A 17,998-nucleotide genomic window follows, 5' to 3' on the forward strand; every position below is an offset into this window, starting at 1 on the left:
GATCATGGGTTGGTATTGAGTAAAAAAATTCGAACCAACCCGATATATAAATATATAACTTCTATATATACTTTTAAGATTTTATATAGAATTTTCTTTAAAAAATATTTAGAAATATTTGGGATTCTCTTGCGGGATATAAATATTAATAGAATATGAAGTGCTCCATATTTATTGACCTTAAATATTGGATTGTATGATAACTTTCTTATCAAGTGTTATTAAAATATGTCTATTTCTTTGTTCTTCCATATTCATATCATATGTTAAGATCTATTAAATTCTTATATCTTTTTCGAAAATGAAGTGATTATTAATATTTAGGTATCATATGATTTTTATGTTTAATGACTAAATCTGGTTAACCTGAAAGTGTATATCAATGAAAAATTATTGTCAGAAGACTAAAAAATAACTATTGTTTGTTACTAATAGAGTTCTCCCATAAGAATATTTTAACCGATAATATGTTTGTCAATTTTTTATATTTTTACTAAATATATATTTACTTATCAAATATTTAACAAAGTAAGATTGAAATAATAAGTAACAAAAAATCCGAAAACCCAAAAAATCCGACAAAACAGAACCAATCCAAACCGATAGGTTTGGTTTGGTTTTGATAAAAATCAAACAGAAAAGGGTCAAATATACCTTTATGCTATTGAAAAAGGTTTAATATTATCCTTCATTATACTATCAATCCAAATATACCCCTAATATCATACTATTGGTCCAAATATATCCCTGACATCATGAAAGTGGTACAAACCTACCCTTCCTCCGTTAACTGCCTCCTCTATGAACACATTTTATTGTTACCTCACCATTTCACCCTGTTTGCAACTACCAAATTCAATTACTTTGAAGTTCTATCATTATTTTGAAGACTTCACTGCCTCTATTTCCTCTTGCTTTTCAAAATACTTGTTGCTTCTCCGGTCGATCCTGGAATTGTACGTACCTTTCACTTGACCTTACAATTTTGTGTTTTATTTTGCATTTTCTTGTGTTGCCGCTGAATTTGTAAGACCTATTTAGGAAAAATTTAGTAGTACTTTTATTCTAACATAAAACGTAAAGAGTGAAAAAAATGGTAGCCTTCCAGAAATGTGGTTGAAGAGAAAGAAACAAAAAAAATTAACTCTCGTGTCTAGGTTGTTTTTCTTTCTCACCATGGTCAATTTTGAAACCTTAAACTAGTTCGCCTGTGTCTTTGCTTAGTTTTTTTATATAAAACAAAATGTATTTTCGTTTGTATAAGCATGAAGTTTGAATAGCAGAATCAGAATTTTCTCGGTTCACATTGTTTGTATATCTATGATCTGTGATTTTTCTTCAAATGAACGGGAAAGAAAGGTTGTGGGAAAGGGATGAAAATGGGAGTATAATGGTGAGCTGGAAATGAATTATTGTCACATGGAAGCAGTTAACAGAGGAAGAGCAGGTTTGTACCATTTTATGATGTTAGGGATATATTTGGACCGATAGTATGACGTTAGGGATATATTTGGACTGATGGTATAACGGAGGGCAATATTAGACCTTTTTCAATAATATAGGGGCATATTTGACCCTTCCTATGTACACCCCTATCTACGTGAATATACCATAAAGGAAGCAATATGGAGAAAAACATATATATATATATATATGGAGTCTTGACTAGTAGTCTCCATTTATCGTAAGATAATGACTTACAGTACTGTAGAAAATACTACTATTGAATTAGTCAAGTGTAATTAATTATTTGACCTATGACTGACAACGTGACACTACTACTTTGAAAATGACTTGAGTAGACAATATGTACTCATCCAATTCTTATTTAAGAGATGCTATAACACAAAAAATCCTGACTGTGTTCAGAAAAATGGAGATCAGTACTTTACTATGGTTTTGGGTAATTGTTTTGGTTGGTTTGGTTTATGGTAATTCAACCTGTTTGGAAGAAGAGAGAATTGCTCTGTTGCATATCAAAGCAGCCTTTAAAAATACTCATTATTCCACTTGGGTGGATAATAAGAAAAGTGACTGCTGTAAATGGGAAGGTGTAAAATGTAGTAACAGTACTACAATGCAAGTAATTGAACTCTCTGTCCATGGGACAGACCCAAAACAGAATACTATATATTTCAATGCGTCTATGTTTCTGCCATTTCAAAGTCTTGTGGTTCTAAACTTGCCTAACAACTACTTAGTAGGTTGGTTTGAAAATGAAGGTATGGATTTTCTTGTATTTTGAGAATACTAGTGGAATAGTTGTTTTTGGAGGAAAACTTTGGCGTAATTGGTAAAGTTGGTACCATGTGATCTTCTGGTCACAGGTTCAAGTTACGTAAACAGCCTCTTGCAGAAAGTAGAGGAATGCTGCATATAATAGACCCTTGTGGTTCGGCCCTTTCCTAGACCCCGCGCATAGTGGGAGCTTAGTGCACCGGGCTGCCATGTGACCAGGAGGTCACGGGTTTAAGCTATGGAAACAGCCTCTTGCAGAAATGCAGGATAAGGCTACGTACAATATACCCTTGTCGTCCGGCTCTTCCCCGGATCCCGCGCATAGCGGTAGCTTAGTGCACCATGCTGCTATGTGACCAGGAGGTCACGGGTTCGAGCTGTGAAAACAGCCTCTTGCAGAAATGCAGGGTAAGACTGCGTACAATAAATCCTTGTGGTCCGGCTCTTCCCCGGACCTCGCACATAGCGGGAGCTTAGTGCACCGGGCTACCATGTGACAAAAAGGTCACAGGTTCGAATTGTGGAAACAGCCTCTTGCGGAAATGTTACATACAATAGACCCCTGCGGTCCGGCCCATCCCGACCCCGCACATAGCAGGAGCTTAGTGCATCGGATTAATTTTTTTTTTAGTGGAATACTTATTTTAGTCAATCTATTTCAACTTAACTCACATGTTCGAGATTATTTGACAGGTTTTGATAAGTTGTCTGAGTTAAGGAATTTGAAGGTTCTTGATTTAAGTGGTAATAAGTTCAATCTTGGTGTTCTCTCGTCTCTCAGTCAGCTTACATCTCTCAAGTCTTTAATTCTCAGCGGCAATCCTTTGGACAGTGTGCCTACTAAACCTAGTATGTACCTACAGTAATTTCTTTCTCAATTCACAATTCTTGATTACTTTAATTTAAATGCTTGAGTGTTATAGTTTGTTTTCCCGAAAGTTGTTGAATATATCTATAGAAGGGGAGCTATTGCCTAACTCGTAAAGTTGTTTTCATGTGATTACGAGGTCACAGGTTCGAGCCGTGGAAACAACATCTTGCAGAAATGCAGGTTAAGGTTGTGTACAATAGACCCTTATGGTCCGACTCTTTCCCGGACCCCATGCATAGCGAGAGCTTAGTACGCCGGTAAAGTTGGCGTAATTGGTAAAGTTGTTGTCATGAACCAGGAGGTCACGGGTTCGAGACGTGTAAGCAGTCTCTTGCAAAAATGCAGAGTAAGGTTGCGTACAATAGACCCTTGTGGTCCGGCCCTTCCCCGGACCTTACGCATAGCGTGAGCTTAGTGCACCGAAAAAGTTAGCGTAACTGGTAAAGTTGTCATGTGACCAGAAGGTCACGGGTTCAAGCCGTGGAAACAGTCTCTTGCAGAAATGTAGGATAAGATTACGAATATAGACCCTTGTGGTCCGACCCTTCTCTGGACCCCATGCATAGCGTGAAATTAGTGCATCGGGCTGCTTTTTTTTGCTGTTGAATATATCTATAAGTCCATATTATATTAATTGCTGCCTAATTTGCACTAGTAGTATCTTTGTATACTTCTCACAGGCTTTGACAAACTCACAAATTTGAGCAACTTGGAAGTCCTTGACTTAGGATATACTCTCAGAAATCACAACGATCTGCAATCAATCTTAAGTGAGTTTCTCGATTTACATCCGAAATATTATACAGTGAAATCTCTCTATAACAATCTCGTTTATTCTGATATTTTTTGGTTGTTACAGTGAAGTACTGTTATATATAGAGGACATATACTATAATATAACATAATAATTGATTTCGAGAAACATTTGATTTTTCTGGCAAATGATTGTTATATAGAGATGTTGTTATAGAAATATGTTTTGTGGTATGTGAAGTACAAATGGAGTTGTTAATGTATAGTGACATCGTTCTTCATTTAAGCAGATTTAAATGATTTCACCAGATTGAAGTATCTGGATATATCCGGGAATCATTTACATACTTTTGGATCATTTGATTACGGTATGTTGGTTTCAAGTTTTCTCTACATTAGCTTAATTAGTCTGATTTCATTTCTTTGATTTATATTCGTCGATTGCTCTTCTGCAGACTGGTGCCATTTTAAAAACCTCCAAGAGCTCAGAGTTGGTAGTAATAACTTTGATGGAATGCTTCCCTCTTGTCTTGCAAACTTAACCTTTCTTCAAAGTGTCGATATCTCTAACAATCGGTTCACTGGAAATATTGCGTCTTCTCCACTTTCTAAACTCACATCTCTCGTATCTCTAAACGTTTTGAATAACAACTTAGAAGTCCCGGTTTCCTTTGAGGCCTTTGCTAATCATTCTAGCCTTATAGAGGTATATACTGATGGAAATATCGGTGTTCCAGAAACTGAAAGTCGTGCTTGGGTTCCAACGTTCCAACTGAAAATCTTTTCCATGTCGAATTGTACTCACCTTCAAACGCTGCCTAGATTTCTTCACTACCAAAATCAGTTGACGTTCCTTGATTTTTCATTGAACCATTTAAGAGGAAGTTTCCCGAATTGGCTTTTCCAAAATAACACACAACTTACAGGATTGTCTCTGGGTGGTAATGCTTTCATTGGATCCTTCAACCTGCCTTTACATGCCCATCCTAGTGTCAAGTACATCGGTATATCAGAGAATCGATTAAGTGGGCAACTTCAAGCAAATATAAGTTCAGTGATTCCAAATCTCGTACTTTTGAAAATGAGTGGAAATTATCTCGAGGGACAAATACCTGCTAGCGTTTGGCAAATGAAACGTCTTGAAGCACTAGATTTGGCAAACAACCACTTTTCAGGAGAATTACCAACCGAAGTTGTCATTCCACAGTCAATGCAATATTTGCATTTGAATGGAAACAACTTCACAGGCGAAATTCCGAAGTCACTTTCTTCCACTAATTTGGCAGTGCTCGAACTCAGCAACAATAGTTTGTCTGGCATGATTCCGCAGTGGATGGGTCAGATGTCAGGATTAGTCCTACTTGCCATGTCTCATAATCATCTTCGAGGTCCTATTCCCGTGGAATTGTGCAATCTTGATCGTCTTAGGTTCTTAGACTTGTCGGAGAACCAGTTCTCCGGATTGGTTCCATCTTGTTTCAGCCACTTGGAACACCTTTTTCTCAACAAGAATCACCTGAGTGGAAACCTTACCCATGGATCGACGAACAACTCAGCTTTGCTCACTCTAGATCTCAGTGATAATAATATTGTAGGAACCATTCCACAATGGATTGGCAACCTTCCTGCACTCAACATTCTTCTTCTTAAAAACAACAAATTTGAAGGTGAAATTCCAAACCACCTATGTCATCTACAAAGATTGAGAATGCTCGACTTGTCTCATAATCATCTCACAGAATCAATTCCTAGCTGCTTGAGTAACATAAGTCAAGAGGTGACTTCTCAACAAATGTTTCGCTTACCAGCACTGAAAAGTTTTGCCTTTCAAAGTGTAGCATTTACGAGTGTATACACTATGTTTGACGCGGTAAGAATGAAGGTAGAGTTTACAACAAAGAGCTCTTCCTTTAATTATGAAGGCGGCCCCCTACTTTACATGTCTGGAATTGATCTTTCTTCAAATCACTTAAGCGGTGAAGTTCCTATTGAGCTTGGCAACTTAAGTGAGATACAAGTACTAAACTTTTCGCATAACAATCTCATTGGATCAATTCCAAAGACATTCTCCAATTTGCACGAAATTGGATGCATAGATCTCTCCTACAACAAGTTGAGTGGAAGAATTCCTGATGAGTTACTAGAGCTACATTCGTTGGCAGTCTTCAGCGTAGCACACAACAATTTATCAGGTGCTGTACCCGAGCTTAAAGGTCAGTTCAGTACATTTGACGAAAGCAGCTATGAGGGCAATCCTTTTCTTTGCGGACCACCATTGCATATCAATTGCACCAATGCTCAATTGGAACATCCGATTCAATCAAACGATGGAAACGAAGAAGAAGGAGAAGATGGATTCATAGATATGGAGATATTCTACATAAGCTTTTCAGTGGCTTTTCCAGTTTTTTTCATTGGGGTCATCACAACTCTTTGTGTAAATAGCAGTTGGCGAAATCAATGGTTTCACTTTGTAGAGAACCTTGTATTCTCATGCTACTATTTTCTGGTAGACAGAGTTACTGATATCTGTAGTAAGGTAACATCTTGACTATTATGTATATCCAAGAAATTGCAAAAATAAATATACTTGGGGAGTGAGTCTTTTGAACAAACTTACAGCACTTTTTTTTGTTCAAAGAACCGGAAATCGCATTGGATTCCAATTAAATAATGAGTTTTTTTTTTTTTTTTTTAAAAAACAGTTCTGAGATTCTACCATGAATACAGGAATAATTACTTCCTCAATGTTATTCCAGGCTAATACATTTGCTCTGTAGTCAATTAATAGAATATTAATGAGGTTCCGCTGTGGTCTACCACAAATGATTCAGACACTAAAGCTTGGTTTGCTCGTGGGTCCATAATCTACCATATTATGCTAGAACTTTTCGTGTTTCAGCTAAGATAATGTTTATTTTTCAATGACTTTGCAAATGCTGGCTATTTTTCGATTACCAATCCGAAAACTGGCTAGCCCATGCTATTTTCACTTTGTTCGCACATCAGCCATAAATATGCAACCTAGTTGCTTAGAGGAACCATTTGCATATCTGCAGATAAAAACAATATGGAGCTATGGTTGGAACAGTAAAATTTCAAACAACTACTAGTCCACTATCAACATAAAAATTCAAACAACTAGTCTCCGAAATACACAGTAATCAACAATCTTATTCACAAACCAATGCTGTCCTGAAATATCAACTTCACAAGAAATAGTCAAATTTATGAACATAAGAGATGTCGTTACATCATTACAACAACAGTACCTAGACCCATCATTGTTTACATTGATTTTCAAAATGAATCTATCGACAATTTAATGCGTTCAAACAAGACAGTAAAGTCTCTATAAGGGACGAATCAGTCGTTCATTAAGCTGATATTCCTTTTGTCCAAGTGGAAGTTAAACTTGCTGATGCAGCTAAACAGGGTGTCGTAGTAAAAGTTGAACATGCAACTTCATTTTGGTACGATTTTGAGGAGCTCAATATCAAACAGGAGAGTCTTATCAATTAATCCTTGGTTCCTCAGCACAAAATCTAAAGCTCTTTGTCCCTGTAAAATATAAAAAATGGAACTTTTTAAGAGAAAACGGATGTGTGCCATAGAACACAGCTTTATAAGGAATTGAGATTTTACCGAAAATGTCGTTGGTCTTGGACCTTTCTTGTTGTAGTCATTATCAGGGTATCCCAGCTCCGGAGGAACTATGATCCTGCACTATTGCGAGGAGAAAATGAAACAGAGAATACATGATATAGTCCTCACTAGTCATTGCAAAGATAGTAATAAAGAAGCTATGTAGTAGAAGTGACAGTGAGATGCAACATTGTTGTCAGGTGCTGTTCCTAGGAACAAGTGGATAAAATATAGCTAATTTTTGAAAACCCCTAAATACAGAGGCGGATACAGAATTTAAATGTAATGAATTCAACTTTTAGGATTTTCGGTATTTAACTCATTATACTATTAAAATTTATGGGTTTAATAGGTTTTTACATATATATCTATACTCTGTGTGGAAAGTTATGGGTTCATATGAACCCGTAGCTATAAGGCTACATCCGCCCCTACCTAAATAAGGTCTCAGTTGACTACGAACAAATGCAGCATGTAAAAAAGAATCAATTCAACCAAAATAGTATTTTAATAAAGAACATAGGCATTTTGGGCGGCCGACTACAACCACACTGACCATATAAATAGGAGATCAGTATAACCTGTGAAGACTCAACTACCATTCTCTGAGGCACTGCTGCTCATCAGGTAACTGTATTCAAGTCGAGCCCTTATTAATGAGAATACAGAATCATTTAAGTCAGACCAGTTATGTCTAATCCCACCAGTCATATCCTAGATTGAAGTGGCGAGAGGTGGATTTTCTCTTTTGCATTCGACACTCTTGGTCTTACAAGTGCAAAAATTCCAAAATTTAGCAAAACTTGACGTTACAAGAGTCCAATCTTCTATTTAAGGATACAATGATCGTAAACTAAAGGTAAATGGATCTGTTCTCAGTAAAATACACCTATATTACCTTCTGATACCACCAATTGCCATGCCAGTAATAGCTTCCTCGAATGCCGGTATTACCTGAATATATGATAAACAGCAATGCTGTTGGAAACCTTTCTAACAGATTTAAAAAGTGACAAGAAAAAGATCAAGCGTAACCGACAAAGTGTGGTAGAATCAGTATAATTTGTTTATCGTACTGATAATAATGCAATTTCAGAACATGGTTTTTACACCAGAGATATTTTAGGCATATAGCATTACTATTAAATCGCCTTGTCCGGAAAGCATTGGATGTTTGTCGAAGAAACTCACCTCTTGGGATCCTACTCTGAATTTGAAGAAGTCCTTATCATCTCCCTGCAGCATAATGAAACATGACGAACATTGTACCATAAAATACAGCAAATAATGTTCCTAAGACTGTGCAAGAACCCCATATTTAACTAAATTCAATCCAGATTAGTACCTCAAAAGAACCACCTTTTGTCTTGTTACGAGCTTCAAATATGCGACCATAATAACCTATCGTGTAACCATCCCAGTCAACCTAAATTCAGTTGTTAAAGATACATAAATTAAAGCATCCAATGGATAAAAATGATGGTTGACCAAAAAAGAAACGAAAATTTAACTCCAAACAATACTTAGATTAATGTCAGCTTGGAACTGCAGTTCTCTAAATTGCTTCTATAAAGGTAAATCCAAGTCACTTGATTAATAAACCTTATCTTTTCTCTGCAAAATTTCTCCCTAAAAACTGGCTACTAAACAACTAATTTGGCGCGAAAGATAAATTAGAGTGAGCCATCACAGGCTTACCACCACTGTCTCTCCAATCTTTGGTGTGGGCCCACTTCCAACTCTCAAATCCTGCATGTTTTGTCAGACTCAGTCAAAATCCAGTGCAACCTATACATGAAAAAACAAGACTGAGCTCGTTTATGAATACTATCATATTAGTAACCTTATATTGGAGACCTGATTGAGTTTCATTATAGTCCGGATACCGCATTTTTGTCTTTCCGTAGTCCTTTCCTCTCAATGCAGGCACTGTATGTTCAAAAAAAATCGATGAATTACAGTCGTATCCTCTCAATGTAGGCATTTTATATTATGAAACAAATCAAAAAAATGTTAATGTCCCCCCTAAATTTAGAGCTAAAATGTCCCAGCTCTTCCTTAAGAACAACCATAGAAGGTCAAGCTACTGGCTGAATAATTACAAGCTAAGCACTACAATCGGTATAATGGCAACCTCAAAATGACTAGCACTCTATGTCTACAGTACAAAACCATATCAAGTTAGTAATAGCCAATCTACTAGACAAATAATTTGTGAAGTGAAGAGAAAAAAAAAAGGAAAAACTACAACATATCTAGAGCATCTTAAATCAGGAGTTGTTGTAAATATCGGCAAAGCCGAGTTTCTTCTCTCCAATTGCCAGATGTACAATTGGAAAAGGAAAGGAAAAAAAACAGAGAAATCTTTCTCAACAGCTCATATTTTACTTCAAATTCATGTGCACTTATTGACGCCATGCAAATACAGATCTAAGATTTAAGCTTGATGTGTTCAACTTTTAAGGTTCTTAGCACTAAACACGATGTACTTTTAAATTATGGGGTTTAGAATTTAATATTTGTTGAAATTTTAGTGTGTTTTCACATATGCATCTATAACTTAAAAAAAAAAAAAGGGCAGCCCAGTGCACTAAGCATCCTCTATGTGCGGGGTCCGGGAAGAGCTGGACTATAAGGGTTTATTGTACGTAACCTTAACCTGCATTTCTGCAAGAGGTTGTTTCCCGGTTTGAACCCGTGACCTCCTAGTCACATGGCAGCAATTTTACCGGTTACGCAAGGCTCCCGTTCGCATATGCATCTATACTAAGTTTCAAAAATATTTGCTCAGTTGAACCCATTAAAATAGGCGCCATCTGCCTCTGAGTCGCCACGTCCCATGGCCAAAATAAATCAAGTTATTTAATATTAATATGAAAATAATCCCAAATAGAGAGGAATGGATTCAGAGGATTCATATAATCAAACTCAACCAGCTTGGTATTGAGTCACAGTAGATTGAAGGATTGAATACTGACGACACGCTCCCCCGCCAATAGATTAAAAAGGCTTGGGGGTAGGTCCATAGAAACTTTATTGACAATATGCAGAGTCCGATACCCCCCATGGGCAAAATGGTTCATCAGAACGAGCATTTTCAATGTGGAGCATATGTGTGTGTGTGTGTGTGAAAAGGGGTTCAATGCACTAAGCTCCCTCTATAAGTGGGGTCCGGGAAGTGTCGAACCACATTGAGTCTATTTTACTTTATGCTACCTTAGCTTGTATTTCTATAAGAGGTTGTTTCCAAGGCTTGAACCCGTGACCTCCTGGTCACATGGCGACAACTCCTGTTGCGGAAGCCAAATGTATATAGTGTGAATGAGTCACAATTACTATACCAAAATTATGACAGCCACCAAATAATAAATAAGACAATAAGACAACAATAAAAGAACACCAGAATTTACGAGGTTCGGCCAATTTTGCCTACTTCCTCGGACACAACCAATATTTTATTCCACTCCAAAAATACAAGTGAAATAATACTAAAGAAAGAAGATACAAATGCCTTAAGAAGAAGGCAAACGAGAGGTGTTTTGGATCCTAAACATTAGGCCTCCTTTTATAGGGAAAAAATCCCAACCAAATATGTCACCCACCGATGTGGGACTTTTGACATTTTCAACAAATCTCCACCTTGGCAAAATTCCACATCTTCAATTTTCTCTCAATAACAAATTTTGGTTGTGTCTTCATCTTCAATCTTCAGTGTTCAACAATGTTGATCAAATCCAAACAATGTTGAAACTTGACCGCAGTCACCACCTTTGTCAGCATATCAGCAGGATTCTCTGTAGTATGAATTTTCTTCACCGTGACTCCACCTTCTTCTATGATTTCTCGTACGAAATGATACCGAACATCAATGTGCTTCGTCCTTGCATGATAAACTTGGTTCTTTGCTAATTGAATAGCACTTTGACTATCACAAAAAATTGTGATATTTTTTTGTCCAATGCCAAGCTCTTTTATCAACCCCTGAAGCCAAATTGCCTCCTTCACAGCCTCCGTAATAGCCATGTACTCTGCCTCTGTTGTAGACAAAGCAACTGTTGACTGCAAAGTAGACTTCCAACTAACTGGTGCCTTTGCAAAAGTAAACACATAACTAGTAGTTGATCTTCTTTTGTCCAGATCACCCGCAAAATCTGAGTCACAATATCCAACTACACATTGATTGCCTTCCTGCTCAAAAAACTAACCCAACATCTACAGTATTATGAATATACCGTAGAATCCACTTCACAGCTTGCCAATGCTCCTTTCTTGGATTATGCATATATCTGCTAATAACTCCAACAGCTTGTGAAATGTCAGGTCTCGTACAGACCATTGCATACATCAAGCTACCAACAGCATTTGCGTATGGTACCCTTGACATATACTCCTGTTCGGCTTCATCTTTTGGCGATATAGTAGTACTTAGCTTAAAATGGGGAGCAAGTGGAGTACTAACTGACTTAGTCTTCTCATATATGCCAAAACGTTGTAGTACTCTCTTCAAATATTCCTTTTGAGATAAACAGAGTTTCTTTGAATGTCTATCTCTTATTATCTCCATGCCAAGAATTTTCTTTGCCTCACCCAGATCCTTCATCTCGAACTCCTTCTTCAGTTGAATCTTCAACTTATCAATTTCTTCTGAATTCTTGGAAGCTATCAACATATCATCAACATATAGGAGAAGATATACAAAGGAACCATCTTCAAGCTTGCGCAAATACACACAATGATCGTATTTGCTTCTCTTGTACCCTTGCCGCAACATAAACTTGTCAAATCGTTTGTACCATTGTCTAGAAGATTGTTTCAATCCGTACAATAATTTTTCAAGTTTGCACACCATATTTTCCTTTCCAGCAACTTTGAATCCTTCTGGCTGAGTCATGTAGATTTCCTCCTCCAAGTTTCCATGTAAAAACGCAGTTTTTACATCCATCTGAACTAGTTCCAAATCCAACTGTGCTACCAAAGCCAACATAATTCTAATGGAGGAATGTTTTACAACTGGATAAAACGCTTCATTGTAATCAATTCCCTCCTTTTGAGCATATCCTTTGGCCACCAATCTTGCTTTGTAGCGAACATCTTCTTTGTTAGGAAATCCTTATTTCTTTGCAAATACCCATTTGCACCCAATTGCTTTCTTTCCCTTTGGGAGATTGGCCAATCTCCATGTATGATTCTGATGAAGGGATTGTATTTCATCATTCATGGCAATCCTCCAATTATCTTCTTCTGAACTTTGGACTGCGTCTATATAAGTGGTAGGAACACCATCAGCTACAATTGAAGCGGCACAAGCAACCGTCTCTATAAGACGAACAGGTTTTGTTATTGTCCTTTTTGGCCTGCTAGTTGCAATTGATTCAAGTTGTTATTGAGGTTCCTGAGTTGGAATCTCCCTCTCTACTGGCTCTTCTTCCAGAGGATAATCTTCATTTGTTTCCTCCTCTGCTTCTTGTGTAGGAAAAATAAATTTTCCCTCAAACTCCACCTGCTTAGAAGCACCATCATTTTGTTTGGTATCTTCTGTTACCTTATTTATCATAGCAGATTCATCAAAGGTAACATCCCTACTGAATATTACTTTCTTTGTCATAGGACACCATAAGCAATATCCTTTGACTCCAGAAGTAATCTCCATAAAAATAGCCTTCTTTGCCTTGGATTTAATTTTGACTCTGTCACATGATAATATGCGGTTGACCCAAACACGTGCAAAGAGTCATAATCTACAGCAGGCTTTCCATACCATTTTTCAAATGGTGTCTTGCCGTCAATAGCAGCAGATGGTAGATGATTAATGAGGTGGCATGCATATGTAACTGCCTCAGCCCAAAATTCTTTGCCCAAGCCAGCATTGGACAACATACACCGTACCTTCTCCAGCAAGGTCCGGTTCATACGTTCTGCCACTCCATTCTGTTGTGGTGTATGTCTGACAGTGAAGTGTCGGACGATGCCATCTTTTTCACAGACCTTATTGAAATGATCATTTTTGTATTCACCTCCATTGTCCGTACGAATACACTTGATCATCCTGCCTATTTGATTCTCCACCATCGTCTTCCATTTGAGAAAAATTTCCAACACTTCATCTTTGCTCTTCATTGTATACACCCACACTCTTCGGGAAAAATCATCAACAAAGGTTACAAAATAGTGCTTCCCACCCAAATGAAGGTGTTTTGGAAGGACCCCAAACATCAGAGTGTACATAATCCAAAATGCCTTTAGTATTATGGACGTTGTACCAAATTTAACCCTTGTCTGTTTTCCTTTGACACAATGCTCGCAAAACTCCAAGTTGCAACCTTTACTCATTTTAACAATCCTTGATCTGATAGAGTTTTCAAGTATTTTCCTCCAGCATGTCATGAGCACATGTGCCATAGCCTGGTTGCTTCTGCCTCTTTTTCGTTACTGGATGTTACTGTCGCTGTCTCAATAGCTGTGCTACCGCGATAACGGTACATGTTATTGTTCTTCCGATTAGCCTTCATTACCGCTAGTGCACCAGAGCATACTCTCATCACTCCATTTTCTGCAATGATTTTGAACCCTTTTGATTCTAGGGCCCCCACAGAGATGAGATTTTTCTTCAAACCTGGTACATATCGAACATCTGTTAATGTTCTGATCATTCCATCATGGTTCCTTAATCGTATTGAACCAATGCCATATGAGGTAAGAGGGCTGTTATCCACTGTGTGGACGACTCCATATTCTCCTTCTTGAAATTCCACGAACCAGTCCTTGTTGGGACACATATGATAGCTACAAGCCCAGTCCATCAACCATATGTCTGATGATGTTGATGACTCTGTTGTAACTAATGAGAAGTCTGAATCATCACCATCAGCTACATTTGAATCCATAATGACCTTTCTATTGTTATGTTTGGCCTTATTCTTCCACTTCGGATAGTCTTTCTTCCAGTGCCTCTTTTCTCGACAAAAGGCACATTCATCTTTGCTGGGTCTAGATCTTGACTTGGATCTTCCCTTCTTTGTCCTCTTTGATTTTGAGGACGACCCCTCACAACCAGTGCTTCTCCTTCTCCGCCCTTCTGTTTTTCTCCCTTTCTTTGTTCATAGCTATACAAAGCCGAACAAACTTCTCTGAGAGAAATTTCGTCATTCTCATGGAGTAGAGTAGTTTCAAGGTGCTCGTACTCATCAGGAAGTGACCCCAACAACATCAAGGCCAAGTCACCATCATCAAAAGTTGCATCCATATTTTGCAAATCTGTGACCAACTTATTGAAACTGGTGATATGTTCATTCATCGTGGTACCAGAAACATAGATGAAGTGAAACAGTCTCTTCTTCATGTACAATTTATTTTGACTGTTTTTCTTTAAAAATTTATCCTTCAGTGTTTTCCATAATTTACTTGCAGAAGTTTCCTTTGTGTATGAATATTTCTGCTCTCTAGCAAGGTAGGATCGAATGGTACCGCAAGCAACACGGTTGATAATTCTCCAATCTTCTTCTCCAATAACATTTGGTCTCTTTTCTTCAATAGCAAGATCTAGCCCTTGTTGAAAAAGGATATCTAGAACCTCGCCTTGCCACATCCCAAAATGTCCTGACCCGTAAAAAATTTCTACTGCAAATTTCGCATTTGACACAATTCTTGTCATAAGCGAAGATGTCAATGATGACGTATTGTTGACACTTGATGTAGATTCTTCTTGTTTATTGTCTCCCATCTTTGACACAAATATTATTTAATAGCTGACGACACAAATCAAAATTATTTCCTTTCTGGTGTGAGATATCAGACTAAGCTGTAACCACAGAGCATACTCAGACAGAACTTTGACTCAATTACCAAGATAAATCTTTTCTGATGTGGAAGATCAGACTATGCTGCAACCACAGAGCATACTTAGACAGTACCTTGGCTCTGATACCAACTGTTGCGGAAGCCAAATGTATATAGTGTGAATGAGTCACAACTACTACCCCAAAAATTATGACAGTCACCAAATAATAAATAAGACAATAAGACAACAATAAAAGAACACCAGAATTTACGAGGTTCGGCCAATTTTGCCTACCTACTCGGACACAACCAATATTTTATTCCACTCCAAAAATACAAGTGAAATAATACTAAAGAGAGAAGATACAAATACCTTAAGAAGAAGGCAAATGAGAGGTGTTTTGGATCCTAAACATTAGGCCTCCTTTTATAGGGAAAAAATCCCAACCAAATATGTCACCCACCGATGTGGGACTTTTGACATTTTCAACAACTCCTACGTATAATTAGTTCGATCCTAAGAATCTTAAAGGTTAAAGCTATCGAGTTTAAATCTTGCTTCCGCCTCTGATAAATATGAAAAAATAGAAATAAAATAAAATGTAGATATATAGGAGAGGACATTACTGTCAGCAAATTCAGCCGCCTTCCCAGCATTACAAATGGCTACTGCTAAAAATCCCACTGATGATAACAACACTTCCCTTCGATCGACTACAGCTCTACAATCCGAGATTTCATTACCATCTGAGGCCAATTAAAAAGAATTGAATTAATTAAAATTTTACAATAAAAGAAAGAAAAAGAACAAGAAAACTAAAAATATTACACCAACCAGAGGAACTGGGTAAGTCAACATTTGGCTCCCTAAATGCTGTACATACAATTTGCCGTTGCCCCAACTAATAAAACCAATAAATTAGTAGTACAATTTGAGTAAAAAGAAAAAGAAGAAGAAATTGAAAACTGAGATAGTAGTTAGTAAGTGTTACCGTGGATGAAGAACTAGAAGAAGAAATCTTGCTAAAGATTAATGAATTTGGGAATGATCCCAGAGATGAAAACGACGCCGTCGCCATTTTAGTAAAATCAGCTCAAAACTAGCAGCTGATGCTATCGGATATGGATTGATTGATAGTAGAAGGAGAGAGAAGCTTCGCGGGAAGGAAATAACGGCCTCAGATTTTCTTCTTCTTTTGCCCTTCATTTGACCATCTTACCCTTCTAATGCAAAGAAGCCCCTTTTCAAGGTAAGAATTTTTTTTTAATTGGTGAGTGAAAAATATTTTTCGAAGGAAAAAAAATATTAAATATAGCAAAATTCGAGTGTTTGATGATAATTGTAAGTATTAGATATTTATAAGAATGTATAGGTATTAGTTGGAATAAGTAATATGAAATACTAAGATAAGATAGGTGTAAATGATATGACGTTCGCCCACAAGCGAAAAGTCATTTTTCCTCCTTTGATGCAAAATATTTTTCTTGAAAAATAAATTTGTTATACCAAATATCAAAAAGGTTATATTTGATGGACTCTCGGCTCAAAAGAGTATTTTGAAAATAGGTATGAAAATACCAGAATAAAAACTAAGATGAAAATACTATAAAACTTTCATCATACCGAATACATAAAAAAATCATGGTTTTGTTTCTAATCCCTATACCCTCTCACTTGTGAATGCTCTAGTGATACAAACCATTACCATTTAAATAGTTGTAGCTGGATTAACAAGAATATGTGTTAATATGTGCTTGACCAATAGAATTAAAAGACTAACCTAAGAAATCCATATTTGCGAAAGTTTTTCTTTAATCTGATAAGAAATTTGGACGTCCGTGCAGTGACAAGAATGAGATTCACAAAAGTAAACTAAAACCATTAATTTCCCTTGAAAGAAAAATTATGCAGCGCAGTCAAACTTCTTTATACCGGTGGAAATTTTTTGGTTGCTATAGTGAAGTGTTGTATTAAGGACATATAATATAACATAATGAAAATCAATTTCGAAAAAAATTAATTTTTATAGTGAATGACTATTATATAACGATATTGTTATAGAGAGGTCTGACTGTATTAGAGCTCGTTTGGACATACAAAAAATTTCCTCTTTTGAATTTTTTTTGAAAACAATATTTGGTTATCAAAATCTTATCACTTTTTCCAATTTCACTTGAAAATGGGAATTTGTTAGTTTTTAGTTTTACAAATTTACCCCATATTTTTAAATTTTGAATAGGATAATCAAATTGGGATGGTTTTGTTATTTTTTACAAGTTGTGGGGTATAAATCATGTTTCATGGTTTTGAAAAAAAAAAATTTTAATATGTTGCAAAAATTATAATCAAACACAACTTCATCTTCAATTCAAATTTTAGTGAAATTTCAAATTTGAAAAAAAAAATGGAATTCCTGTCCAAACGCCTACTTAGAGTGAAATGAATCCAAATAAAACAAAATAAAAATAGAAAATTTATATAGTCAACCCCAATTCGACTATGATACCCATTTTGTATTCTCATATCCTTGCAACTGGAGCAATCAACCAAGAATGCTGACAAGTGACAACCACCACAAAATCCAAAATCAATATCAAATTCCTTATCACGAAATAGTATTACCACCAAACATTTTTAGATTATACATTACAAAATCCAGCAAACTCAGTCAACTGGACTTAACATTTATTCAGTCCCTAGCAATAAAACTTGTT

At 36.6% G+C, this 17,998-nt stretch overlaps 2 protein-coding genes across 2 annotated transcripts; one reads left to right on the top strand and one right to left on the bottom strand.

Annotated features, from left to right (window-relative positions):
• The first annotated feature begins 1,853 nt into the window (after positions 1-1,853).
• Positions 1,854-6,477, top strand: LOC107829570 (cuscuta receptor 1-like). Its single transcript, XM_016657017.2, has 5 exons — positions 1,854-2,222; positions 2,932-3,087; positions 3,790-3,879; positions 4,153-4,230; positions 4,318-6,477. The coding sequence occupies exons 1-5, from the start codon at positions 1,874-1,876 to the stop codon at positions 6,411-6,413; spliced, it is 2,769 nt and encodes a 922-aa protein (XP_016512503.2). The 5' UTR covers positions 1,854-1,873; the 3' UTR covers positions 6,414-6,477.
• A 467-nt stretch (positions 6,478-6,944) lies between these two features.
• LOC107829571 (peptidyl-prolyl cis-trans isomerase FKBP19, chloroplastic-like) lies at positions 6,945-16,515 on the bottom strand. Its single transcript, XM_075233492.1, has 10 exons — positions 16,276-16,515; positions 16,119-16,185; positions 15,911-16,030; positions 9,351-9,436; positions 9,206-9,256; positions 8,853-8,933; positions 8,699-8,743; positions 8,406-8,461; positions 7,508-7,583; positions 6,945-7,423 (listed from the first exon to the last, which is right to left on the bottom strand). The coding sequence occupies exons 1-10, from the start codon at positions 16,360-16,362 to the stop codon at positions 7,328-7,330; spliced, it is 765 nt and encodes a 254-aa protein (XP_075089593.1). The 5' UTR covers positions 16,363-16,515; the 3' UTR covers positions 6,945-7,327.
• Positions 16,516-17,998: the final 1,483 nt, after the last annotated feature.

The sequence above is a fragment of the Nicotiana tabacum genome, chromosome 16, assembly GCF_000715075.1.
Source record: "Nicotiana tabacum cultivar K326 chromosome 16, ASM71507v2, whole genome shotgun sequence".
Taxonomy (NCBI): domain Eukaryota; kingdom Viridiplantae; phylum Streptophyta; class Magnoliopsida; order Solanales; family Solanaceae; genus Nicotiana; species Nicotiana tabacum.